The sequence below is a fragment of the Pteropus alecto genome, unplaced genomic scaffold (genome assembly GCF_000325575.1).
Source record: "Pteropus alecto unplaced genomic scaffold, ASM32557v1 scaffold39, whole genome shotgun sequence".
NCBI classification, from domain to species: domain Eukaryota; kingdom Metazoa; phylum Chordata; class Mammalia; order Chiroptera; family Pteropodidae; genus Pteropus; species Pteropus alecto.
This window is the reverse complement of record NW_006443568.1, coordinates 12,654,458-12,679,729: the sequence shown is the minus strand read 5'-3', so window position 1 is coordinate 12,679,729 and position 25,272 is coordinate 12,654,458. Positions and strand designations below refer to the sequence as shown.

Sequence of the window (25,272 nt, the reverse complement as noted above, 5' to 3'; positions counted from 1 at the left end):
TGCAGCCCCCTCAGCTTCACTCCTCCCAAAAGACAAATCGGCAGGCCCCAGTAGACATCTGTGCTCTGAGCAGCTGCCTGGTAGGGCTCAAGGACACAGGCCCAGGGGCCTCCTCTGTAAATGCCTGTTGGTCTGCGGGAGCCCTTTCAGATGGACGGCGGACATCTGCTGTTACTAGGCACATGTGAGGCCAAGGTCAGGTTCATGAGAAGAGAAGGCCCAGGGAAGGGCCTGGGATATCCTAGGGTCCTCCAGATTGGGAGAACTAGATGCTTTGGGAGTCAACACAGCCATATGCCGACACGTATTGGGTTTCCCGGGGCCCTGGTAAGGCCCTGGAGTCAGACTCTTGGGCTCTTGACTTGATGCTGCTGTCCACTGGCTGTGTACCCTCTACCTGCACATTTTTGTAAAATGAGGCCCCAAATAGGCCCCCTCTCTTAGAAGGGTTATTAGCATCCACTGTGTTCAGAGACATAAAGTAGTCGGAACAGGACTGGGCAGAGAATACATCCTCAGTGTTTCTATTATTTCCATTATTATGATTACGCAATAGCTGAGTCAATAACAGGAAGTTTGAGGATCTGATAAAGGTTCCGGAATCTCCCCAAATTGTAACAGCCATTGTTACATATTCTACATGTACACACGCATACACACACGCACGCACACACGGACATATCTGTATACATACTCTCACCCCACATACACACACACGCTCAGGCCCCTCCGCGCTCCAGAGGCCAATGACCGCCAGCCCAGTTTGACTGGGCTTTCTTGCCAAACCCCGGGGTTCCCATTTGAGCACGGCGGTCTCTCGGCCTGGCCCCGAACAGGCCTCTGACGCCGAGGAACCAGCCAGGAACGAGCGGTGGTGAGCATGGTCTCCCTTGGGAGCAGTCCTCTTTGTGAGCAGAGCCAGAACTGGGCCCGCCAGGCCAGCTGCTCCCAGAGCCACAACAAAGGAAGGACCCGCCCTGCCAGCCTGCCAGGCCAGAGTGGCAAGGCTCAGGCCAGTGGGAAGGGAGAGCGGCCAGGCGCCCAGGACCCTCAGAGTTGGGAATGTCCACCAAGGCATCATCTTCCTGTCAGAGATGGGGAGGCGTTCCCTCAGGTCACAAAGCCCTTGACCATGACCTTGAAGCCATGCCGCATGCCAGGTGTCTTGTGCTCACCTGGGGGAGGCGGCATGGGATGCAAGCTTCCACAGGCCTTTCTGGAAGCCTGCCGTGGGTCCTGCCCAGGCGCCGAGGGCTTTCGCCACCCTTTCGGACTGTGCTTTACACTCAGAGGGGACTATTCAAAGTGGAGATGCAATGACGGCTTTAGAGTGAGTTGCCCGAATTCACATCCCAGCGGATTCCACCCTGGGGACATCGCAGCGGATTCCACCCTGGGGACAACTCAGTCTAGGCCTCAGTTGCTCTACCTGTAAATGGGGGTGACTATATTGATCTCTGCCCAGGATTGTTGTAAAGGGGAAACAAGACATCCGCTCGTCATGGCTGGCACCGAGGGGGCACGCCACGCAGGCATGTGGGTTCCCTCCCTGCCTCTCCAACGTTTCGGAGACTCCTTCGAGCAGCTGGAGCAGCAGTGCTGGGAGCAGCTCGGGGTGGTAGAAAGAGCACAAGTTTTGCAGTCAGGTGGATCTACTTTAAATCCTGGCTTTGGACTCTCCATGCGTGGGCCTTTGGTCCAGCAACTGAGCTGCCGTAAAGGTCGAATGGCTGTGTTAAAGCCTAATGTGGCTCCTGGCACGTGACAGTTCTCCATTGATGAAGGGTGAACCGGTAGAAGTGTGGTGGGCTTGGGGTGCCGATCTTCTTCCCCTCCCCCTCACCCAAGGCCTTTGCCTTGGTGTCCCAAGGAGGCAGGATCGACCATGGGCACCATGAGGGCAAAGCCAAGCAGGCACTGCACGAGGCGGTGGAGATGGACCAGGCGATCGAGCAGGCGGGAACCATGACCTCCGTGGAAGACACGATAACCGTCGTCACGGCCGACCACTCCCACGTCTTCACCTTTGGCGGGTACACCCGCCGTGGCAATTCTATCTTTGGTAAGTGGGCCTCCATTGGGGTGGGCATGGTGCACTCCCGGGGCCTGGCCATCCAAGAGCAGGAGTTGGGCGGAAGGGCCAGCAAGCCCAGGGCCTGGCGTGGTGGGACTCGGTGAGAATGGAGTAGGGAGGAAAATTTACCGACAGGTGGGGGAATGCAGGATGAAGGTCAAATGCAGGGGTGGATGGGTGGCTACCTGGACAGTGGATAGATAGGAGAATGAGAGAGGGGATGGATGAAGTGAGGGAGGGAGGGAGGGCCAGACTGACAGACAGGAGGGATGTGGGCAGAGGGAAAACAGGGATGGTTGGCTGGAGGTAAATCAGGTTTGGGAGGTGGCTTCATGGAGCTGGGTCAGAGCCTTTCAAAGGGACTGTGCTTCTGGGGCTCCAGCGTGACCCCCGGACCAATGCTTTCCTGTACAGGTCTGGCCCCCATGTTGAGCGACACAGACAAGAAGCCCTTCACCGCCATCCTGTATGGCAATGGGCCTGGCTACAAAGTGGTGGGCGGTGAGCGAGAGAATGTCTCCATGGTGGACTACGGTGAGACTGCCAAGACCCAGGCCTTGGGGGGGACAGGGCACCTCTCGGGGCTGGGCCTGAGAACAGAATGTAGGCTTGTGGTCAAAAACAGAGGTCTCGGAATAGCCAGGACTGAGTCAGAACAATCTCAATTTGAATCCCCTTCTACAATTTAGTAGCTCTAGAGCCTGGGGCATATAACTTCACCTTTCTCAGCTTCAGTTTCCTCCATAAAACTGTTCTCAAGGTTTTCTGAAGGACTAAATGGGTCTGATGAACTTAGCATGGAACTAAGTTAGCACATGTAGGTGCTGCCATTTTTATTGGCTACATAACATTCCAATGTAGGAGTCTTTCCAGTGTGTTCATCTACTTCCATATCGTTGGATGTTCATTTGTTCCTGATGTCCCCAGAGGCCCCTAGCAGGGTTGGGGTGTCAAGTGGTGCAGCCAGTGGTAAGAGGCTCTGCTGAGTTGACTCTTCTCTTCTCACCCAAATAGCCCAGATGAGGATGATTATCAGTTCTAGGGGTTGAGCATGCATGCTTCTGTGTCAGAATAGACACAGGCCCGAATCCTGGGATCTTGTGCAAAATGACTTCCCCCCACTAAGCCTCAGTTTCCTCTTCTGTAAAATGGGGGTATTTGAGCCAGTCTGGAAGGGGCACGGAGAAGCTGCTGTATAGCGCCCGGCTCCTGGTAGGCTCCCAGCAAATGTTTCTTCCGGTCCACAGCTCACAACAACTACCAGGCACAGTCTGCTGTGCCCCTGCGCCATGAGACCCACGGCGGGGAGGACGTGGCCGTCTTTGCCAAGGGCCCCATGGCGCACCTGCTGCATGGTGTCCACGAGCAGAACTACATTCCTCACGTGATGGCTTATGCGGCCTGCATCGGTGCCAACCGTGACCACTGTGCCTCAGTCAGCTCATTGGGCAGCTCCTCCCCAGGGTCCCTACTGCTCCCGCTGGCCCTGCTCCCCTTGGGCATCCTGTTCTGAGGGCCCGGGACCCAAGCACCCACCAGCCCACGACAGATGGCCAGCCTCCCTCCCCCAGCCTGCGCACCGCCCAGCAGCCCACACCTCAAGGGGCAAGGAGGCGGGGGCCTCCCCAGCCTCTGCAACTGCCAGAAAGGGACCCAGAAAACCAAAGTCTGCTGCCCGCCTCTCTCCTCTCTGCAGTTCTCCTCTGGGGCCAGACCAGTTCCTGGCCTTCTGCCTCTACTCCCACCCCGATGCCACTTTGGCCAACAGGGTAGGTTTCTCTTGGGCAGGCAGAGATCACAGACTGCAGAAATTCTCAAAGCATCTTATTTTTCTAGCAAACATATTTCTCCACACCTGGAGGCTCTGGAGCTTCCACGGGACATTCCAGACCTAACCCTCACCTTCTGCTGTCCTTCCATCTGGAACCCTTCAGGGCCCGGCATGCTCATGTCCCTACCTGCAGGGGAGACCAAGTCCTTCTGCTCAGGTTGGGGGTTTGCTCACTCACTTATTCCAAGGCCACCCAGGGCTCCCAGGAAGTCAGCTCCTAGGACTGACTGTCCAACCCCAGTGTGGCCAGAGCTGGGAAGAGCAGCCTGGCAGAGCAGACACTTCCCAGCTCCGAACACACATGCCAGCTCCTCTCTAAAGCGACTCTCCTGTCTGGAATGGCAAAAAAAAAAAAATCTCTTTTTGGTGTTGTTTAAAAGGGAACACAAAACATTTAAATAAAACTTTCCAAATATTTCTGAGGACAGAGCTGAGTCTTTGTGGTCAATGAGGAAGAGACTGAAATAAGCTCATTTCTCTGGGAAGAACTGGACTCAAAGACCAAGTGTGGAAGGGAGGTCAGGCGGGGAGGAAGGAGGCCCCTCCTAGCCCAGGGTCTTTAACACTCATTACCAAGGTGACTTTAGACAGATTGCTTTGTGTCTCTGCATCTCAGTTTTCTCATCTGTAAAATGAGAGACAGGCCACTCCTGGGTTGCTATAAGGATTAAAGAAGCCTGCCTCTGTGTCCTGAAACCCACAACAGAAAGGCCTTCAAGGGCTCCATGACGCCCTGGCTGCATGGCACTCGCCAACAGAACTATATACCTTGGCCCGTATTAGCTGCTCATTCATTCATTCATTCACAAATATTGAGTATGTGCTAGGGCCTGTACTAGGTCTAAAGAATTTAGTGGTAAACAACATTGACATGCTGCCTGCCCTCACAACTATGGCAACTACGATCTCTTTCCATACCTGATTGCCAAGCCTGGGTACTGGGCCCAGGATTGCACCTGACATGGGGCGTATACAGAACTTCCCAAGTTTGTTCCTCTTGCTTCATTGGAATGAATGTCCCCATAACAATAATAACAATTAACATCGATCATTTATCATCTGTCAAGTTCTGTGATTGATGCTTGATATGGATTCAGCTCATTTAATCTTCACTGGGAAATAGGCCCCCGTCATCCACATTTACGGATGAGGAAAATAAGGGTGTTGGAGGTGATATGATAGCTCAAGACCCTCCAAGCTGTGGAGCTGGGATTAGAATCCAGATCCGTCTAATTCCAAAGCTTCTACACTTAATGAAACCCTTTGTTTATGATGCATTTCCAATCTCCTGCTAACCAGGCTCTGAGGCAGCCAGTACTAATGACACATAACACACCCAAGTTAGATACAAACTCAGAAATATGAGAAACCATATATCAGAAGTGGAGCAACCTTCAGTTATCAAAATGCAAATGAGCAGATTTCTCTCTGAGCTCCCTAGCAGTCCTGGCAAAAAGAGAAGTAAAACCAAGCTGTTGCTGGGATAAAAATTAAACTACATGCCTACCTTCTTGCCAGGACAAAGATATATGTCATTTTGAAGTATATAGTATAGTTTGTAGGTGTTATTCTCATACCACCTTCACAATTTTTGTCATACCTCTATGCTCTTATTTCCTAAACACTTCTTTCAATTCACATTTAAGCAGTCAATTTTTGGAAGTTCACCGGTACCACCTGAAGTCAACTTACATATCTCAGGGGAGTGCAAACCATACTTTGCATCTGAGGCTGGGTTTCCCAAAGGCAGACGTGAGACAAGGATTTGTGTACAAGTGGTTTGTAAAAAGAACCCAGAAAGTAGGAAATAGAAAGTGTAGAAGTGAGACGAGAAAGGGAAGGAGACATTGCGATCCAGGGGGTGTTATCAAGCAGGTTGCCATTTTGGACAACCAGGGCTCCGTCCTACCATGGGCCTCCAGGAGATGGGGGGAAGCTGTACCGCAGAGGTAGCCCTCAGTGGGGCAAGGGCGCTGGGCTATTTATGCTTCCACTCTCATCCCTCACTGGCTAAGTGCTGCTCCTGGGAAAATTACTTCCCTGGCCCTCCCAACCTGCCCTTGGAAGGGCTGGGAGAAAGCCCCCAGGTATGCATTGCAACATTACATGCTCGAAGGATAAAAACGGGGCACCAACAGCATCTTAAACTTTGGGATACACTGATAGGGTTAGAAAGTATGGGCTCTGAGTCAGAAGGATGAGGTTTCATGTCTCTGCCTCATCGTGCTCTTGTTTCTATGAACTCAGATGAGTTCTCTAACTGCATTGATGTTCCATCCCTACACCTGAATGTAGAGGGAGCATTCAGAATCCCTCTAGGAACCAGGAGCTCTTCTTACCTTGAGTCCGGGCGGTGGGCTGATGTGTCCTCTAAGAACTGATGATTAGACACCCACTGCTCTAGAGTCCTCCCCAAGTCCCCCTCACCCAGGCTGGGACCCTGCACCCTCAGGTCACTGATCATTTTTTATTGTTACTGTTGGTGGGCTCTGAGTCTTGATCGAAGCCAGAGGTTGAGGCAGAGGTCATGGAACTGGAAACTAGAAACTAAGGGTGACAGTACCCACAGCACAAGGGTTTCCATAGCCCTCAGATGCTTTCTCCCGGAGGAAGAACAAAGACGAGCTGACAAATTTTCTTCAATTCATCCAAGGTACCCTGTCTTCTGTTAAAAATAAATCCAGAACTTAACACAATGAGATTTTATTTCTATTACAAATGTCCAGTGGTGTCTTTGGCCAGGTGACTGGCACTCAGGCTCTTGTGACTCTTCCTTCCTCTAAGTTCCAGATGTTCTGTTGAACCAGAACTTGTATCTACTAAGTTCTATCTGACCAAGACATTGTTGAAGGAGATGCAGATGGAGGAGACACTCACTTTGCAATCACTTCTTCCCAGAAGTTCCCATTGGTGAGAACTAGTCATATGATCCCACTTAGATGCAAAAAGGATGCTGGGAAATGTAGTCTTTGGTTGAATGGCTGCTTGCTACCAACAGCTCTGTAGCAGATTCTCAGCCTGGGTACTAGCGACAACTTGGGGCTGGATGTTTCTCTGTTGTGAAGACTGTCCTATGCATTGTAAGATGTTTAGCAGCATTCCTGGCCTCTAGATTTCTACTCACTAGATTTCTAGGGGGCAAAGTCACACTAACCAACCAGTTGAGAATCTCTGCTCTCTAATAAGGTAAGAGTGTGGGAAGCTTGAGCGGTCAGCAGAAGGTCTTGTCTCAGCTTCACTCATACTCAGGGCCCCTTCCAACTCACATGCTCCCCAGATGTCATGGAGCATCCTCACAGTGTTTTTAAGACATTGGGAACTTTCACATATGACGGGTTTCTGGCTTTTTCGAAAGCTTGGAAGGTGTGGCTGGCATTGCCCCACTTTTCTGCAGAGCAATGATCGGCCAGAGCAGAGAGATGGCTGCCAATCAGTGTATTGCTCCCCTGTTTGCCACAGTCCCCAGAATTCCCTGGACTTTTACGCTAAGCCCCTCTGGACATATGTCACCTATCTGGCCTTGATGGAGACTGAACTCATGGCCCCTGCTTTACTCTGTGCCAACCGTGGGAGACAACAGTGAACAGGACTGAGGCTCTGTCCTCAGAAAGCCCACGCCTCATGACAGAGACTGCCAGAAGCAATCCCAGTGGGTGGGGAAGCAAGGAGCTGTGGGAGCAGGGACGGGCCATCTAACCAGCTGGGGGCACAGTGCAATGGGTGAAGAGGCAGAGAAACCAATGAGTGAGCTGGGGCTGGACAAGGTGAGGAGGACTGAGACAGGGCATGAGGATACAAGAAGGAATTCAGAGGAAATTGAGGGAGGGATGGTCAGGAGGTCCTCGAATGCCATTCCAAGAAGCTGGGAGTTGACCATGAAGACCTTGGGGAGACATGGAAGGTTCTGGAGCTGGGGCATGAGCATCATTTTTGAAAGATCATCTTGGCGGACAGTTTCAAGAAGAGGAACTGGAGGCTGGGAGACCAGTCGGGAGCCTGCGCCACTGGAACAGGCAGGAGAAGCTGAGGCCATGGAGATGGAAAGGGAGACAAGTTCCAAATACGTGCGTGAGAGTCCCGGCCCCTGTTTGTCAAGAAGGAAGCTGGACCAGCAAACTGACCGCTCCAAGATTAAGGGCAGGAGGGAGAGGATACCTACTACGCACCATCTGCCCTACTAAGCACCTGAGATGTGGCTGTGATGGTGCCACCATGAGGGTGCATTTTCCACACATACCCCTACACCATCCTGTGAGGTAAACAATATCATCCCTATGTTACAGATGAGAACGTGGAGACTTGGCAGAGCACAGCGACCTGCTCCAGGCCCATAGTTCAACCTCTGCAAGTTGAACTTGGGTCTGCCTGACTTCCCATCCATGTCTCCCCCACCCTTCCCACCTTACTTCTGGGGTGCTAATCCCTCCAAGGAAAACAACCCAGGCCCATCAGCCACAGAAGCCCTTAGATGGGGTTGTGAGAGCCCCAAGCGGCATTTATAATTAGTCCCGGTGGCTAACCCCGGACCTCCCACTGAGATCTAGCACCAGCTGGTGGGGGTGGGGATTAAATTCTCAGAAGAGGATTTGGGCTCCCAAGTTCCTGTGTGGCTTCCTGCGGCCTCCCTGTGATGCTGTCTTGATCACGGCGCCAGCACCAGGCCCTTTTCTGGTTCCTCAACCATCTTCTTCCGAACCTCAGAACCTCAGGATGGAGAGCACGCATGGACAGGGTGGGGACGGAGCCTGGGCTGGGGCCACTTCTCTGTCCTGTCCATTGGAATCAAGGCTTAAAAGCATTGAGATAGTGAGGATACCAGCTCCAGGCACAACCGCAAGCCTTCTGTGGGGTTGCCTGAGTGCTGGGTGCTGTTCCAAGTGCCTCACAGCTCACTGAGCTCATTTATCCTCCCAACCCTCTCACAGGGCAGAGGCTGTTACCGTCCCCGTTTTATAGATGGAGAAACGGAAATGGAGAGAAATTCAATAACTTATGTGAAGTCACACACCACTTATGAGAGAGGGAGGCAGGACACGAAGCCAAGCAGTGTGGCTCCTGAGAGCAGGATTTAATCCTGCCTTTGTGTCCCTTGGCGTCAGGCAAGGTGAGTAGCAGAAGGAGTCAGGAATGTAACTCTGCAAAGGTTCAAGGGATGGGACGTCAGTGGCAGAGATCCTGCTGTCTTGGGCCTGTGCCCTTGTCCTAGTGGAAACGCCCAATGACTTCCACCTGCCTATGCCAGGACAGGCTGGCTCCAGGGTCTCCGGGGTCAGCCTGGGCTTGTTTGCTCTGGCAGAGGGCCCTATCATCAGCCTCCTGCCCACTCAGATCACCTGGCTGGGGAACAATGGCAGCTGTGAGATTGTGCCCTGAGGACAGTTGGCTGAGTCAGGGTGAAAGGAGCATCTCCGGCAGGATCTGGAGGAGTCTGACATGTAACTGTTAACTCCTCAGATCTCAGGGCCCCGGGGCCAAGATCTGAGGGGCTGCTGCCTGTTCTCAGGGCGTGAGCAGGTGCTGTCCTGACACGCTCGCACCCTCGCGGCCAGAAGCAGTGCTGCAAGGTGCTTCTTCTGCCCTGAGCCCTCCACTCCTGAAGGTTCTCCTGGGACACAGGCCTCTTTCCAAAGTACCCCAGACAAAGCTCAGGCTGGAGTGGGCTTCTGCGGGCCAGAGCAGGAAGGCAGCCCAGAGAGGGTCAGACACCAAACTGAAGTCACACAGTAAAGTGGGCAGAGGAGCCCAGCTTCTACCTCAAGCAAAGGACCCTAATAGCCTCCTAACCCTGGGTCCAGCCGGTTCAGCGAAAGCCATGCCTTGGGACTGTGGGTGCCACTGAGAAGGGAGGACTCATAGGGACCCAGTGCTTGCCTCACGCCGGCGCTTCAGCCCCCACTCCCCAACTGTCTTTCCACCCTCTTAACGACGCTGAAGGTAGAGGGCCCTGGCAGTAGCCCCATTTTACAGATAAGAGAACCATCTGGCTGAGGGCTCTACTGTAGCTGGTGAGGCGATGACATTTGAGTTGAGACCCAGTCGGTAAGATGGCGGCTTTGCCGGAGGAAAGACTGTTCCCAGCAGGAAGAAAGCAAACGCCCCTGAGGCGGGAAATGAGCTTCATATGCGTGCGGGGCAGAAATAAGGGGATGTGTCGAGAGCCCAGAGGTGGGTGGGTGTCGTGCAGAGCACCGTGGGAGCCTGCATCTTCCGGAAGGTGAGATGCAGGGAGAGACGTGATCGGGTTTATGTTTTGGAAAGATCGCTCCGGCTGCCGTGCAGAGGAAGGAGCAGCGGTGCCAGGAGCAGATGCCAGAGGGCAGTCCGGAGGCCTCTCTGTTGCTGGGGGTGAAGATGGTGGTGGCTTGGACCAGCCAAGTGTGCTGGTGGCGGGAAAGAGCTGGATCCCAGGCATGTTTGGAGTTGAAGCCAGCAGGGCTTGCTGAGGGACAGAATGCAGGGAGCGGGGGAAGAAATAGAATCAGGGATGCCCCCGAGTGTTTGGCCGGAGCACATGGGTGGCTGGGAGTGCCGTTCATGGATGTGGGGGAGCAGATCTGGGGAGAAAATAGAGTTGGTTTGGATCGTGTTAGCTCAAAGATATCTGCTGGACCTTGAGGTGGGCATGCTGGTGGGTAGTCAGGAAGGAAAGATGCTCAGAGTTCAGGGGAGAAGCCCAAGGTGGAGACAGAAAGATGAGGGTCATGGTGGGATTTGAAGCTGCGGGGTGGAGAGAGGATGTGATGTGCCCAAAGTCACAGAGAGCCAGTGGCCAGGGTTTGAAATGGAGCCTGCCGGACTCCGAAACTCAGAATCTCCATCCAGTCCCGCAGGTGTACAGCTCTGAGATCTGAAAACAAAGGGGGCTTTACCCAAGGTAAGGGGGAGCTATAAGCCTGCGGGGCAAGGAAAAGCCCCTGCGAATGAATTTGGTAACACCTGAGATCCTTCTAATGTGGGCTGCCCACCCCCCAACTACGGCCTGTCCAGCCGGAGGAGCCCCTGTTGAGTGTGGAGACCTGTCCCCTGCCCATTGTCCAGACAGGCAAACTGAGGTCCAGGGGAGGGCAGAGCTGGGATGCAGGTATTCTGCCCGACCTCTCCACCAGCCGCTAAGGTGGGCTCCTGTCTGAATCAACTCAGTGGTTAAGTCGAAACCATCTAACGGTGACAGTCCTGAAGGTGGGGCGGTGTTTCTTTTGAGGCCCTCGGATGGAACTGGGGTCTAGAGGTTTCCCTCCAGGGCTCTCCGCAAGGCAGCATTCGCCCCTGCCCGCCCCCCACCTAGACCATCCCTGGCAGGACTCCTCTAGGTCAGCCTTGAGTCTCCAGTTGTGGCTTCTGCCCCGTGGCCAGGATCGCGGCCCCCCTGGCCCCCGCCCAGACCACCCAGCGCCAGGGCCTGGTGGAGCCTGGCGGGGCTGATGGGCAGTGCTCCCAGGCTGGCCAGCCGCGGTCTGGCTCCGCCCGAGAGGCTGTGGCCTGGGAACCACTAGCTGGCTCCTCAGGGAAGCGGCTGGGATTTCCAGAACAAACAGAAGGAACCGCAGCCTTCCCCCCCACCCCCACCACCATCCCCCTGCTCCACCCAAGGAGGGGGGTGCCTCTGACCTCCTGTTCCGACACCCCCGACCATCTCATTCTCCAGTCTAGACCAGTGGGGAAGGAGCAGAATGGCTCACCTGTGGACGAAGAGGGCTGTGACTGGGAGACTCCCGTGACCCTAGGCAGTCCCTAGAGCCACTCAGAGGAGGTCTGACTGAGCCTCAGCCTCGGGCAGAGAAGAGACAGATCTGGGTTCTAGCTGAGCGGCCTTGGGCAAGTGACTTCGCTTTTCTGTGCCTCGGTTTCCCCTTCTGAAAAGTGGTCCCAGTAGCCCCTGCCTCCCAGAGCTGTGGTGAGATGATCTGGAGTCCCCAGGCTGGAAAGTGCCTGGCTCAGGACTTGGCGCACGTCGGTCCTCAAGGAACATCAGTCCCTGACCCATCACTGGCTCTATGGGAGCCAGAACAATCCCAAGGAATTCCTGGGCCTGGCAGGGCAGGCCGGGACAACCTCGCTGATTCACACCAGCTGGGGGATGGGGGAGCATCTGACTCCACTAAAAGCCGCAATTAGAGCCCAATTTACAGAAACGCTGTGTTAGTTCTTCCCAGGGCTGATGTGATTATAGGCTCAGAGCTAAACCGTTACTAACAGGATGGCACAGAGGCCCCATCCAGGGCATGGCAGGATGTCCAGCCCTGTTCCCTTGCTGTACAACTGGGGAAACTGAGGCCCTGAGCAGGAGAGGACAAGCTCCAGCTCACATTCCAGATTAAAGGGGGGCCAGGCCCAAACCCTGCCTCCTGATGGCCGCTCCAAGCTCTGTCCCCACCTCTGGCTTTTCTCAGGACGTATTGCTGCTTTGAGAAGCTAGAGACACCTTGAAGAAGCTGACATTCCTGGAAAAGGAGGGATGGGGGCTGACATGGCCGAAGCCTCGAGACGAAGTGGGACCTGCAAGAATGGCCTCAGTGTGATACTGACCATGGAGCCAGGGTCTTAGGGCCAGCTGGCCACTCGCGGTCCAGCCCACAGGGGTCTTAAAATGATACGGATAATAACATTAACAACGCATACGATGGCTCCCCCTTCGAAGCGTTCACGCTGGGCGGGCATAATCTCTCATTCTCACGGTGACCCTGCAAGGTTGCTGCCTGTGTTCTCTCCACTGGAGAGAAGGGGAAACTGATGTTCTAAGTGGTCAGTGACTTGCCCAAGGTCAGGTGGGGAGCCGGTGGCAGTGCTGGCACTCAACAGGTGTGTTCCTGTTGGGATGAGCTGCTGAGGTCCTTTGGCACAAGGTCTGGAGCAGGGTCGTCTCAGAGGGTGGTGACGGTTTAGTGAGGGAGTCAGCAAGTGAGCAAATGAATGAATAAGGGGCTCTGCCTCTGGGAAGATAAGGGAGGGCCACAGGCCTCTCCTTAGTTGCCCCCTCCAACGAGACCCCTGAAATTAATGGCCTGCAGGAAAGAGCCCATCTGTTCTCCCCCCCAAAACAAGAGTCCCCAACTTTCTAGGTCCCAGGAATCCCCCTGGGTGTCCAAATGCCCACTAAGGAGCACTAAGAACCACCTCTTTGGCCTGTCCCCCCACCTCCAACCAGAAGCCAGAGATCACCCTACCCTAGTCCCCATCCCCACCTGCACCCTTGCCCAGGCAGAACTCCAGGCTGGGGTTGGGGTCTGAGGTGGGGGTGAGGCAGGGGAAAAGCTGTCCTCTCTCCATCACCTCTGCCTCCCTCCTCTCCCTCTGCAGCTCACTCTGGGGAGCCCCTGGGGTGGGGGCAGGGCACACTCCAGTTGGCTCTAAGGAGCTTGGGAGGTAGGATGCTGGAGCCCCTTCCTGGCCAGCCAGCCTCCCACTCCCATGGGGAGGGGTAAGGAAGGTTCTTCATTCATTCAACAAACATTTATGAAGCCCCTACTATGTGCCAGGCCCTGGGTTAGGCACTGGGGCTCAGCAGAAAGCACACACAGACCCTTCCTCTTAATGTCTATGGTTCCACTGAGAAGGTGACCGGTGCTGTGTGTCATGTGCCACTCCACGCTCCCAAGGACTGTCCCTACCCGCAGAAAACTGAAAGCTCCCTGTGGGCAGGAGCTGTGCCTCCCCCACGAGACCGAGTTTTCCCCAGGGCATGGTCGTGACATCCCCACCAGGCTTGGGCTCCCACGGCTAGAAATCCTGACATTCCTGAGAAACCTCTCTTCACACTCCAGAGCCTCCCTGGACAGGGCTGCCAGATAAAATATAGGATGCCCAGTTAAACTTGAATTTCAGATAAACAAGGAATAATTTTTAGTTTAAGTATACCTCATGTGAAATTTGGGACATACTTAAACTAAAAATTATTCCTTGTTTATCTGAAATTCAAAGTTAACTGGGCTCTGTGTGTTTCTACTTGCTAAATCCGGCAACCCGATCCTGGAGCTCATTCCTTCTTCTGTCACCTGGCCTGGCCAGATGGCCCAGGTCATGCCTGGACATGGCCCCTGCCTGCCCAGTTGTAGCTCCTGTTGGCTCCCAGGACTGCTGTCCTCCCTACCTGCAACCCTAACTCCCAGGCGGATGCTCGCCCACCTGGCGTGCACAGTCCAGCCTGTGGACCGTCAGGAATGCTGCTGGTCCTCTTGCAGGATGGATGCAGAGAGAGGAGGACAGAGCCGCAGCTGCAGAGAAGGACTGCGCGCATCAGAGACTGAGAGAGGCGGAGACGCAGAGATAAACGGACACAGAGAAGGAGCAGATGCAGCAGTGGGACAGAGCCAAGACGGAGAGAGACAGAGCGCTTAAGGCCCCCTCCGCAGAACGGCTTTAGGGAGACCAGTGCAGTGGCTGGAGGGTCCCGAGATCCCACCAGGGTTTGCCCTGAGTGGATGGTGGCAGAGGCTGGGCCCTGAACAGGTGGGCCCTGGGAGGCAGCTCGGGGTCTCCTGCGCTGGCAGTCAGGGGTGGGCGTCTTCCCCAGCCCCTGGTGCTATCCCCTTGCCCTGCCTCCCAGGGGCAAACACAGGGACATTCATGGCTTCCCAGAAGGACCCATGGGGCAGCCAGAGTGGCTTTTAAAATTAGCCTCTCTAACCAGATCTGGTTATTTCAGGAGGCTCCGTCCCTGCCTGTCCCTTTGGCAGGGCGGGTGCAGGGAGGGATCTCCACATTCCAGGGTCCCTGGTTAAGCACCCCTGCGGCCTGAGCAGCAGAGAATGTCCAGGTCCCAGTCCCCTGGCACTGGGCGGGCCTGTGCCTGTGGCTGTCTCTTTGGCAATGGGGCCCCAGGGTTAGCCATGTATGTCCAGGGACAACCCAGATGGTGGGGGTGGGGGTGGGGAAGGACAGAAGAGGACCCCTCCTACTGGGCATGGGGTTCTATGCTAGGTATTTTAGTGGCCATGATAGTCTCTTCACAGCAATAGACTTTGTCCCCATTTTACAGGTGAGGAAAATGAGGCCTGGAGGGACAGGTCTCAGTTCTGAGGCAGGGAGATGGAGTTGCTGGGGCAGCCAGGCACCCAAGTGCCTCCACAGGAGGCCTCTTGCCTCCTGTGTCTGGAGAAACCTCTGGCTGCCGTTTCCGCCACCAGAGTTATTTCTAAGCCGAGTCCAATACTTTCCGGAACCCGGTGCCCCCCGCCCAAGCCCTAATTCCAGCCTCGGGGCAGTGTCCCGGCTCGCCCTCCCCACCTCAGAACCCAGGGCGAGCATGGAGCTGGCGTGGGCACAAAAGAAACAGCACTGGACACTTTGATCCCAGAGGCCAGACTGGTCCTCAGCCTCCCCCAGCCCCACCTTGGAGACCGGGGGGAGGAGGGCGTAGGGTGAGGGCCTGGGCTGAACCCAGCCCAGGGGCCTGCCCTTCCCACAGATGGGAACTGGCACAACCTAGGGCAAAGACAGGTTCCGCTCACCAAGCTGCCTCTGCATCTGCCACAACAGATCCAAGAGCTTTGGCTCATCTGCGAGTCAGAGCTGCGGCGTGGGGCACATAGTAAAAGAAAGGATACAAGTGGGGTGCTCAGGATCTTTAATAAAAGGATCATCAAGCCCGGTAAAACCAGGAAGCTGAAGCTCAGGAGAGCAACCGACATTATTCCGTCCCCAAAGCCTCACGTCAGATATTTGTGCCGGGCAGTGCCAGTCACTCCGTCCTCCACCCCAAGCGCTGACTCCACACCCTCTGATGTGGGTTATACATGTCATCTTCATTCATGGCTCATCACCCCTCATACCCAACACACACAATTTTTGGAGCCGACCATGGGCCAAGGTTTCACCAAGACCTTAATGAAGTAGCCCCTCACCGAATCCCCACATCAGGGTACCAACGTCAGGACTATTAGCATTCCTACTGTACAGACAAGGAATCTGAGATCCAGTCACAGAGCTTGGGAGTGAATGACCTCAGAGCCAAGCTCTTGACCTTAGTGCTGAACTGTGGTTGCCTGCCCTTGGGGGAGGGGTTGCAGGGGACACATGAGAGACTGAGGCAGAGCGTTCTGAAGAGCCAGGCCCCGGGAGGGGCATGAGGGTTGGAGGACAAGGGTGAGGCTGAGCAAAGGAGGGGATTGGGGTCAGGAGGGGTCCTGCTGTGCCCAAGGCAGCCTTAGAGCCAAACCGAGGTGGGCGGGGCTGGGGCTTGGGTGTGAGTCACAGACGCTGGGTGGCCCCAGACATCCAAGAGTCACGGAAGGGCCCTGATGGGAAAAGCAGGGGCAGCCCCCAGGATGCACTCAGCATTGTCCTGGGGAGGCTGGGGAGGCTGGTGGCGAGAACGGTGTAGGGTGGCTGCAAAGCTGTCGGGGAGGCCAGGGCGTGGTTGATCTTAATGGAACCCAATTCTGTGCCCATCCCCAAGCCCAATAACCCCTAACTCACCCCGAACCTGCTCTTCCTCCCATGCTCCAAGCTCAGAGAAGACTCCCCATCCATGCACTACTCAGGCTGGACCCCTGAGAACCTCTTCAACTCCTCCCTCAGCCCCATATCCCGTTGGGACCTTCATCCAGACGCTCAGGGCTCCCAACACCTTCCAGGCCTGCACACTGCCCCCCTGGCCACCCTCTGACCCCAACAGCCTTCTTGATCCTCCCCGCCCTGCTCTGACACTGTCCAGCCCGTCTCTGCCAGCAGCCCCACTTCTCTTGTTATGGCTCCCCATTGCCCTCAGCATAAAGCTCCGGCCCCTTAGTCTGGCATTCAAGGCCATGTGGCCTCTAGCTTCATCTCTCTCCATCTCCCTGTGCCCTCCATCATCACCTTCCCATCACTCAGGACTGTTTGCTACCTTCCCAAGCATCAGCCGTCCTATCCCTGGGGGACGCTTTCCTGACTAAACCTTTCCAGGATGCTCAGGCACCACTGTTCCAGTCCCCCTGCCTCTCTCAGCCAGGCTGGCCCACTGCTCACGCACACCTCTGTCACTCATCACTCTTTATTGTTAACTGTCCTGCACTGAGCTCCTCTCAAGCTGAACGGACTCATCCCCAACTGCCAGGTAAGTGATCACTCGTTGCCCCCTGGTGGCCACATAGGGGAAATTCTTGGGCTTCGCTGAACGGGATGGTGAAGTTGATCATTGAGCACCCACTGGGTTCCAGACACTGGGCTAGGTGTTTGATACCCACCAGCTCAATGAATGAATCTGCATGATAAACCCTTGGGAGAGGTACCATTGCTCCCATTTTACAAAAGGAGAAACCGCGGCTCAGAGGAGCTAGTAAGTTCTCTAAAGCCGCTCAGCTAGTAGATGGTGCCAGGACTCAAACCAGGGTCTGCTTGATTCAAAGCCTTGTTCTTCCCCCTGTGGAGAAGAGGACAGAGTGGAGGGAAGGGCAGTGCCATGGGGAGGAAGCCATGGCTGGTGGTCATGGAGCCCGGGGTTTGGCCTTGGGTGTGCCCACCGGACCCAGCAGCTCTGACGGGCTGGGGTGGTGGTGGTGAACAGGCTTCCCCCTCCGGCTTGGTACCACTGAGATCCACCTGGGATCGATCTGGGCAGGGTTCACGCAAAGCCAGGTCCAACTCTGGGTACAATAGCGATAAATAGAATTTATTTTGTACAACTGTTACCGACACACACACGGCCACAGGGGCTTCCAAAAATGGGTGTTGGGGCTGGAAGGCTGGCCCTTGGCGTGGCTCCTAAAAAGTGTGGACAGACACACACAAGGATGTGGACTCACAGCGGCTGTGCCTGGCCGCCCCCTCTGTGGGGGTGGGGGGCGGGGCAAAGGTGAAGCCTCTGTCTCTAGGCCAGCCAAGACCCCTTGGCCTGGGGTGACCAGAAACACGGGATGGCAGAGGTGAAGCTGGGTGCTGGCTGAGGAGCCAGGTAGGGTCCCCTTTCCCCCACAAGGGGGTCACTCGTCTGTCGTGTGGAGGCAGTGGACAGGGCATCAGCAGATCCGCGGTAGAGCTCGAGGGTCCAGGAGGGGCGACGGGCAGAGCCAGCTCCCTGCCCCTCAGTCCACCTGGGGCCCCAGGGACCCAAGCAGCAGGGTAGGGTGATGGGAGGCCCCTGGGAGGATATCCCCATTCTGGGGCAGGTACATGGAATCACAGTCTTCAGTGACCTCTGAAATAATCTTGTCCGTTTGTAGCAGAGGTGTCCAGAGAGGTGTCCCAGAGTCACATGGCGGAACCCATCCTGGAAGCCAGGACTCAGGACTGCCGGCCCAGTGCACACTCCACCTCATCTCACATCCCGCTGCCCGCAGGCTCTGTACGCCCTAGTGTAGCTCAGTCTCCCCCTCCCAGAGGGGCACCAAGGCGTGTCGGAGGGCCCAGGTGGGGGCAAGCCAGGCCTGGAGTCTTGCTTCAACTGATGACCCCCTGCATCAGCCCAGCCCCCAGCCTGGGGTGTGGGGGTGATGCCAGCAGCTTCCCCGATCCCGGGCCTGGATGGCTCCGCCCTGCAGAGACCACCCAGACAGTGGGTCGAGGGGAGGGTTGGGGAGACAGGGGGCAGCCCACAGGCTGGTGTTGACTTTGGGGGCAGAGGTCCTGTCTGCCTGAATTTGACACAGCATCTTCACCTTGTGCTTCTGCGACCTCGCCTGCAGGGTAAAGGGAGATGGAGAAACCACAAAGCAGGGACACGGAGACACCCTTGGGGTTCCAGGCTCTGGGTCTTTCCATCCTACTGGGAATCCCCCAGACCCCTCTCTCCCAGTAATTCCAAGTCCCTTTCAGGCTCCCATGAAATCCCCCCAGCAACTCATGAGCAGAGGTGAGGCAGCATTTATTAGCCTCACTGCACAGATACGGAAACTGAGGCCCAGAAAGGGGCCAACGATCTGCCCAAGTCACCCAGTATCTGAGTGGCAAAGGATCGGAACCCAGACGCATAGCTCTCAGCCCAGAGAGGGGAGAGAGGAACAGGGAGGAGCCGGCCCACGCCCCTGCCCACTGCCGCCCATTCCCACCCAACAAAAGCTGAGGGCTGGGTCTGACCTGCTCAGTCACCTTCCGAGGGGAGCCTGGCTAACAGCCCTGCACAGAGAATGGCGACGAGGCAGGGGACAGGACAGATGACGACATGGAGCAGGAGACACAGGCAAGCAGAAGTCACTGGCTGTGCCCACGCGGGGTGAGCCCAACCCCTCCTGGCCTAGGGGACACCTCTTGGTCTAGTCTCCACCCCTGGTCCCCTCCAGGGGCTGCGTGTACCAGCTGGGATGTGTGCTGCTCAGCCGCTTCCAGCTGGATCTTGATCTCTGGACAAGCAGGGTCCCCCGACTTGCCGGCGTCTGGATGGGGTGACCGCGAGGGGCCTGGGGAAGGGGGCAGGAGGGAGCCACCTCACTGGCTGCGGGGAGGCACCAGGGAGATGGGCATGGATGGGCAGTTGGCACTGGTGCTCGCCAACCCCGCCAAGTGCCTCCCTCACCCTAACTCCTGTCTTTACCTCCCCGTCATCCTCCACGACCTCTCCAGAAGCCACCAGCGTTCCAAGCCACCCAATCACCTTAAGTTTGATAATGACCCTCCTGCTGTCTCCTGCGTCACATCCCCACCACCTGGGGCATGAGAAGTGGACTCAGCCCTCTGTGCCCAGCCCTGTCCGCCTCCCACCGCCAGAGTGGCAGAGGAGGCCGCCTGTGGCCTGGTACCTGGCGAGCTGCCCCCACTCGTGGTGCTGACACTGTCCTCCAGCCATGTGCTATAGATGAAGGAGTCCCGCTTGTGTGGTGTCCCAGAGGATGAGATGCTCTCCTGGGGATGGGCGGAGGACAGGAAGCGGGAGGTCAGCTCTTGTCCAGCGGCACAGGCTTGGCTTCCCTCCCCCTCCAAGCCTCCTCTGTCCCATTTCAGTCTACGACCTCCCACCACTGCCCCCCTGCAGAGAGGAGGAGGGGGGCCCAGCCACGCCTGTGCCCGGGTGACCACAGGAGGACGGAGTGGGAACAGGCATACGCTATGTACTCCTACTCATTCATTCAACAAACATTCACTGACGTTCTCCCGGGCAAAGCCACGAGACGTTGCATATGGCCCCTGACCTCAGGTGGCTCGAAGTCTAGGAGGCAAGACAGGCTGTGAAGAGACTATTATAATTCTAGACTCTACACCCCATTGGGCAGGGGTCTGCACTGCTCCGTGCCGTACCTGCCGCAGCTGGAACAGGACCTGGCTAGGAACAGGTGCCCACTAAACGTGTGTTGAACGAAGAATGACAAAAGGGGGCTAAGGGCAAAGCCCAGGGGTCTATGAGAGTATAAAGAAGGGTTCCGAATCTACCCTGGGACTAGAAAATCAGGGAAGGCTTTCAAGAGGAGGTGATGGGAGGCTAAGCCGAGAAGAATCAGTAGGAGTCAGACAGACAAAGGGGAAGCAGGAGGCAGGAGAGGGCTCCAGACAGAGAAAATGGTACATGCAAAGGCCCAGAGGTGGAGTAAGCCTGGTACCTTTGGGGGCAGCGAAGGAGTATAGAATGGCTGAAGCGGCAAGAGATGAGGCTGAGAATGGAGGGAGGGACTAGATCTTCAATGGTCTTAGAGGTTGGGCTCTCTGTGGGGGGTGCACTGGGGAACCATGGAAGGCTTCAGAGTAAGGGGGGATCATTCTGCGTTACTCCTTCAGGCTGGGTCCCTGATTACATCTCGACAACACCCAGGCTCCTACTTCTATCCAAAGCGTCTCCAGGGACCAAAGAGCCCCGCTTCCAGGCCAGCGCGGACCACCCGCACCCCCCAGACCTCTCACCAGGCCTGTGTCGTCCCCGTCCACACCCTCCGTCTCCTCCACCACGCTGGCGAAGCTGCTGGCGCTGGACGAGGAGCGGGAGAAGTCCTTCAGCACTTCTGCTCTCTGGGCTGCAGCCTCCGCTCTGCCACAGACAGCGTCCCGTCAGCCCGCACCCACGCAGGGTCCCTCTTGGGCCAAGACCCAGTCCCCTGCCCTCCCAGCCCAGGAAAGCCCGTCTGCATCCAGCCTAACACCTTGGGGGGTGCTTTATAGCTCCCTAGGCCTCTGAGCCTCCTCTCGCCACTGTCCTTCCTAAAATGTGGATCTGATCATGTCCCTCCCCTGCTCAAAACCCTCTCGTGATTCTTCATCACCCCAGGTAAAGCCTAGCTTCCTTGGCTTGGTGTTCAACAACTATTAATAATACGACCATGTAGCGCACATTTGCTCTGTGCCAGGCACTGTTCTAAATGCCTTCACCTGAGTTATCTCATTGCTGTTGTTATTAGACGCATCTTACAGATGCGGGGACAGGGAGGCACTGAGGCACACAGCCAAAGTCACCAGCCGTAGGTGGGAGAACAGGCAGGACTCAGGCCTTCCGGCTTCACGTCTGCCTGCTTAACCCTCTCACAGTTTTGTTCCATGCTCAGGCTCTTTGTGTCTCCTGCCTGGAGTCTCACTCTCTCCCTCAAATCCCCAAAAGCAAATTCATCTTTCAGAAGTCGGCCAAGGGCCCTCTACCCGGGAAGGCCCTCCTTGACTCCTCCTCCTATGCTAGGTGACCTCCCTGCTCTGGGTCCTGCAGGCCTGGTCTCTCGCCATCCCTGTTGCCCTTTCCTGCTTCTCTGTTCACCTGCCTGACTCCTGGGCTTAGTCCTCCCGACACCCCCAGGGCCAGCACAGAGGGGGCTCAGCCAACAAACACTAGATGGAAGAGCAGCCCGCTTGCTGGCCCACCGGCTTCCATTCCTGTCCCTGCCCCAGCCTCTCCACGTGGGCCTAGCCCCTCGCTCGGCTCCAGTGCACTACCCTCCCTTCTATCCTTCCAGCATGCCCCAGGGCCTTTGAACTGGCTATGCTTCTTATGGGGAATTTCTTCCCTCTACCGTGCCAGTCCTGCAGGGCTGATGCCTCGCTCAGGCCTCGATTCAAACCTCACCCCTTTGTGGATGCCATCCCTGAGCATCCATTCAAACAACGCCCCCCACCCCCAGGCATTCTTCATCACATCCCCACTTTGTTTTCCTACAACTATCAGCATCTGGAAATAGCTTGTTAGGTTATACTACACTGCGCTGTCACTCCAGGAGGCAGGGGCCACGTTTGCCCAGGTCACCACTGTATTCCAGGGCTTGGCGGCAGGTGTGTGTCAAAGGAGGACCTGAGAGAGTGCCCAGGCCTCCCCGATGCCCTGGTGTGGCAGTGGCAATGCCGTCGGCAGCCCCAGGCCCCGGCGGGATGGAAAAGATGAGCCCGCCACCCCCGAGCTCCCGGCCCAGTGTGCTCCGAGTCCCAACCTGTTCTTGGTCGTGGGCATCTCTGGGGAGCTCTGAGTAGAAGAGTTCTCCGACTTGGGCTCCTGCGAGACGTGTCCGCTGTCTGGGGTCTTCTGGCCGGCCGGGGGACTCTCCCTGTGGGGCACATGGTAGCGGGGGGATTCAGCACCAGGCCTGGGCAGAATGAGGGCAGAATGAGGCCCAGGTGAGGATAAGAGGTCGTGGGCACTTCCTGCCTCGTACTCATACTATGTCCTCAGGCGCCAAGCCCAGGACAGTCCCTGCAGCTCCCTGGCCAGGCCTGCATGGGCAGTGTGGAGCACCTACATAAGACAGGACACCCCCAAGTCCTCCTCTCCACGGAAGCAGGCATAACTGTCCCCCATTATGCATCAGGAAACTGAAGTCCAGAGATGAACAGCCAGAACGTGGCAAGGCCAAGACCCGAACCCAGGATTTGTGGGATTCTGGGCCATGAGGACGGTGCCCACCACCCTGCTTCACATGCACTGTAGCGCACCCCGCAGCACCCCCATGCTGGTGGTTATGTTCTTAGACTTGTTTTTCAGATTGGCACAGTGAGGCTCAGAGACGTATGGTGACTTTTCCAAGGTCACACAGCCCCCGTGTTGGTAAAGACAGGATTCATGCTCAGGAACTATCCTCTGCTTCCCAGGGGCTGCCCTGCTGTTAACACAATTTGCTACCCATCCCTGCTCTCACAGACGCACCCCCAGACCCCCACCAACCAGGCCAGAAATCCCAGCTCTGCTCCTCACCGCTGTGTGACTTGGGTAAGCCCCTGAGTGAGCCCTCTGACCTACAGCACCCTGATGTGCCAGGTGTGAGACCCAGGGAGCCAGCAGAACTGCTGAGTGGATGAAAACAGTTCGTGAGAGTTGACGAGCGAGCCCTGGTGCCTGGTGCACAGCAGGGACTTGATCGTACAGCTGTCGCCGTGGGGGACAGAGAGGCAGAAGGGTGGGCACTCCCTCCCACCTGTTTTGCCTTGCTGCTGAACGGGGGTCAGGGAGGGAGTCAGAGGGGACACAGACCCAGCGCCGCCGCCCAGGTCCACCCACCTTTTCTCCTGCACCTCCTGTATGTTCTCGATGCCGATGGCGCTGCTGCGGCGTGAGCCGAAAGGGCCCGACTTCTTCCTCGTGGGGCTCTTCCCCGGGACAATCAGGGACTGCAGGGAGAGGCCCCAACTCAGTGCCCACCTGCCCGGGAGCCCTGGTGCCCCCCACCTGCCACCGTGGGCCCTGCTGCCCCAGGCCCCGAAGCAGAGGCAACGAGCAAGAAAGAATGAAAGAAAACGTCCATCTCCAGAAGCAGTTGAGAGAGAGAGAAACGGCCCCGTGAGGGCGAGGGCCCCCCGCCCCACCCGAGATCGCATGGCAGGGCTGGGCCCGAGGGGTCCCGGGCCACTCTGGGCTGAGATGGGGGAGGCCGAGTCCTCAGAATGGCTGCTCCCGCTCCGCCCTCCAGGGCTTCATGGGACTTGCAGCCTAAGGACAGTGGGGAGCGAGCCGTTATAGTGACCCGAGCCCCAGCCCCAGGCAGCCCTGCCCTGCTGCAGAATCTCCATACTGGCTGCAGGAGGTTCTGAGCCAGCATCGCAGATGCCGCCCCCAGTTTCCACATACACTAGGGTAGGATTCCCCAGGCACCAGAAACATGCCCCCAGCTCCTCTGGGGGTTCAGGAAGAAGGGCCCCAGGGAGGGATGGAGGGGCAGGAACCCCCAGGCCAGTTCATGGTGGGGAGAGGACTCAGGGCAGAGGAGAGGGATGATGCTTCATGCAGAACCGGCGATATTGGGGGACGTGCAGCTGGGCATAGGGTCTTTGGGTACCAGGTCCTGGCAGGGACTGGGCCAGGGTCCCAGGGGCCAGGGCAGGGCCAGAAGCCCCTGGCAGGGGGCACTGGCTCTGGCACGGGTACCAGGCCCCAAAGCGGGTGCTGAGTGCCACCGGAGCTGCTGGCACTCCGTCCTGCACACCCTGTCCTGGGGAAAGGGGGGCAACGTCCCCAATATGGCCTCCGTCCTGAGAGCGAGCAGAGAACAGCGCGTGCAGGCAGCCTCCAGAGCCGGTGCGCCCGCGGGTGACAACCTCTTCCACGGTTCCTATGCCTATGGCACTGCCCCGGCGTCCAAATCTACTCGAACTTTTCCCAGGAATAAGCAATGACTGGCAAGCAGCAAAGGACAGACAGACACAGAGAGAGTCAGAGAGAGTTAAAGATGGCGGGAAGGGGAGACACAGAGAAGTGAGATGGGGAGAGGAGGGCAAGACAGACAGACAGAGAGAAACGAAGAGAGTGGGGCAGGGTTTGGAAGAGAGAAAGACAAGGCCGAGGAAGGGAAGGTGAGAAGAGGTGGGAGGAGAGACAGAGGACGGAAGACAGAGAGATTGACAAAGAGATGGTTACGCAGAGACAGGGGCGCGAGTGAGGGCGCGCGCGAGGGGCGCAGCGTGAAATGCAGACCGACAGACACAGCGACGGGCCCGGGGGATGAGGCACCGCAGAAATAGGAAGGGAAGGGGAGGAAAAAAGGAAGAAGCAAAGGAGAGAAGAGCGGGAAGGAAGAGGAGGAGAGTGAGTGAAAACGGGTGCCAGAGGGAAGAATATGTATGTGTAAGAAGGTGGAGAGAGGCCAAGGGGATGAGAAGCGGGGGCAGAGAAGGAGAAGGGAAAACAAGGAAAGAGGAGAGAGTAAAGGGGAAAGGAAGCAATGTGAAAAAGGGAGCATTGTGCAAAAACAAAACAGAAATGGGTCTGGTTACTGCCAAGGTGGGTGCTGCCGGCCTGGCCCGGTCCCAGGGGCCCTCCACAGCCACCCACAGGAGGCTGGGCCACTCCAGGCAAGGAAGGGAGTGGCTTGTAAATCTGGGTTGTGGGGGAGGGTGGGCCTGCTTCTCCAAGGACAGTGGTCTTGGTGACTGCTGGCCAGCAAAGGACCTGCCTTCCTTCCCTGGCCAGGCCAGATCATGGGGCAGAACCTGGGGGTCTGGGGGGCGGGTATCCCTCCTGCCACAAGTGACACAGCCTCACAGCACTGAGCACAGGGCTTGGCATGCAGCAGTCAATAAATGATTGATGGAGGAGGGGATAAGGAAGAAGGATGGATGGGGAGGC

General features: G+C 56.7%; 2 protein-coding genes across 3 annotated transcripts in view; one reads left to right on the top strand and one right to left on the bottom strand.

Annotated features, from left to right (window-relative positions):
• Positions 1–3,646, top strand: part of ALPL (alkaline phosphatase, liver/bone/kidney) — a 52,507-nt gene extending 48,861 nt beyond the window's left edge. Inside the window, exons 10-12 of the mRNA XM_006924474.3 lie at positions 1,871–2,062; positions 2,489–2,608; positions 3,322–3,646. Of these exons, the coding sequence (XP_006924536.1) occupies positions 1,871–2,062; positions 2,489–2,608; positions 3,322–3,587 (578 nt within the window). The 3' untranslated portion in view covers positions 3,588–3,646. The remainder of the gene's footprint in view (positions 1–1,870; positions 2,063–2,488; positions 2,609–3,321) is intronic.
• Positions 3,647–17,515: 13,869 nt separating this feature from the next.
• RAP1GAP (RAP1 GTPase activating protein) overlaps positions 17,516–25,272 on the bottom strand; it is a 28,172-nt gene continuing 20,415 nt past the window's right edge. Inside the window, exons 17-24 of one of the 2 annotated variants that reach the window (XM_015598819.2) lie at positions 24,246–24,323; positions 23,212–23,321; positions 22,151–22,264; positions 20,649–20,772; positions 19,556–19,658; positions 19,113–19,216; positions 18,897–18,935; positions 17,516–18,499 (exon numbers count right to left, since the gene is read on the bottom strand). In XM_015598819.2, coding sequence (XP_015454305.1) covers positions 18,927–18,935; positions 19,113–19,216; positions 19,556–19,658; positions 20,649–20,772; positions 22,151–22,264; positions 23,212–23,321; positions 24,246–24,323 — 642 coding nt within the window. In that variant the 3' untranslated portion in view covers positions 17,516–18,499; positions 18,897–18,926. The remainder of the gene's footprint in view (positions 18,500–18,896; positions 18,936–19,112; positions 19,217–19,555; positions 19,659–20,648; positions 20,773–22,150; positions 22,265–23,211; positions 23,322–24,245; positions 24,324–25,272) is intronic. The other variant, XM_015598820.2, reaches the window with a different exon arrangement.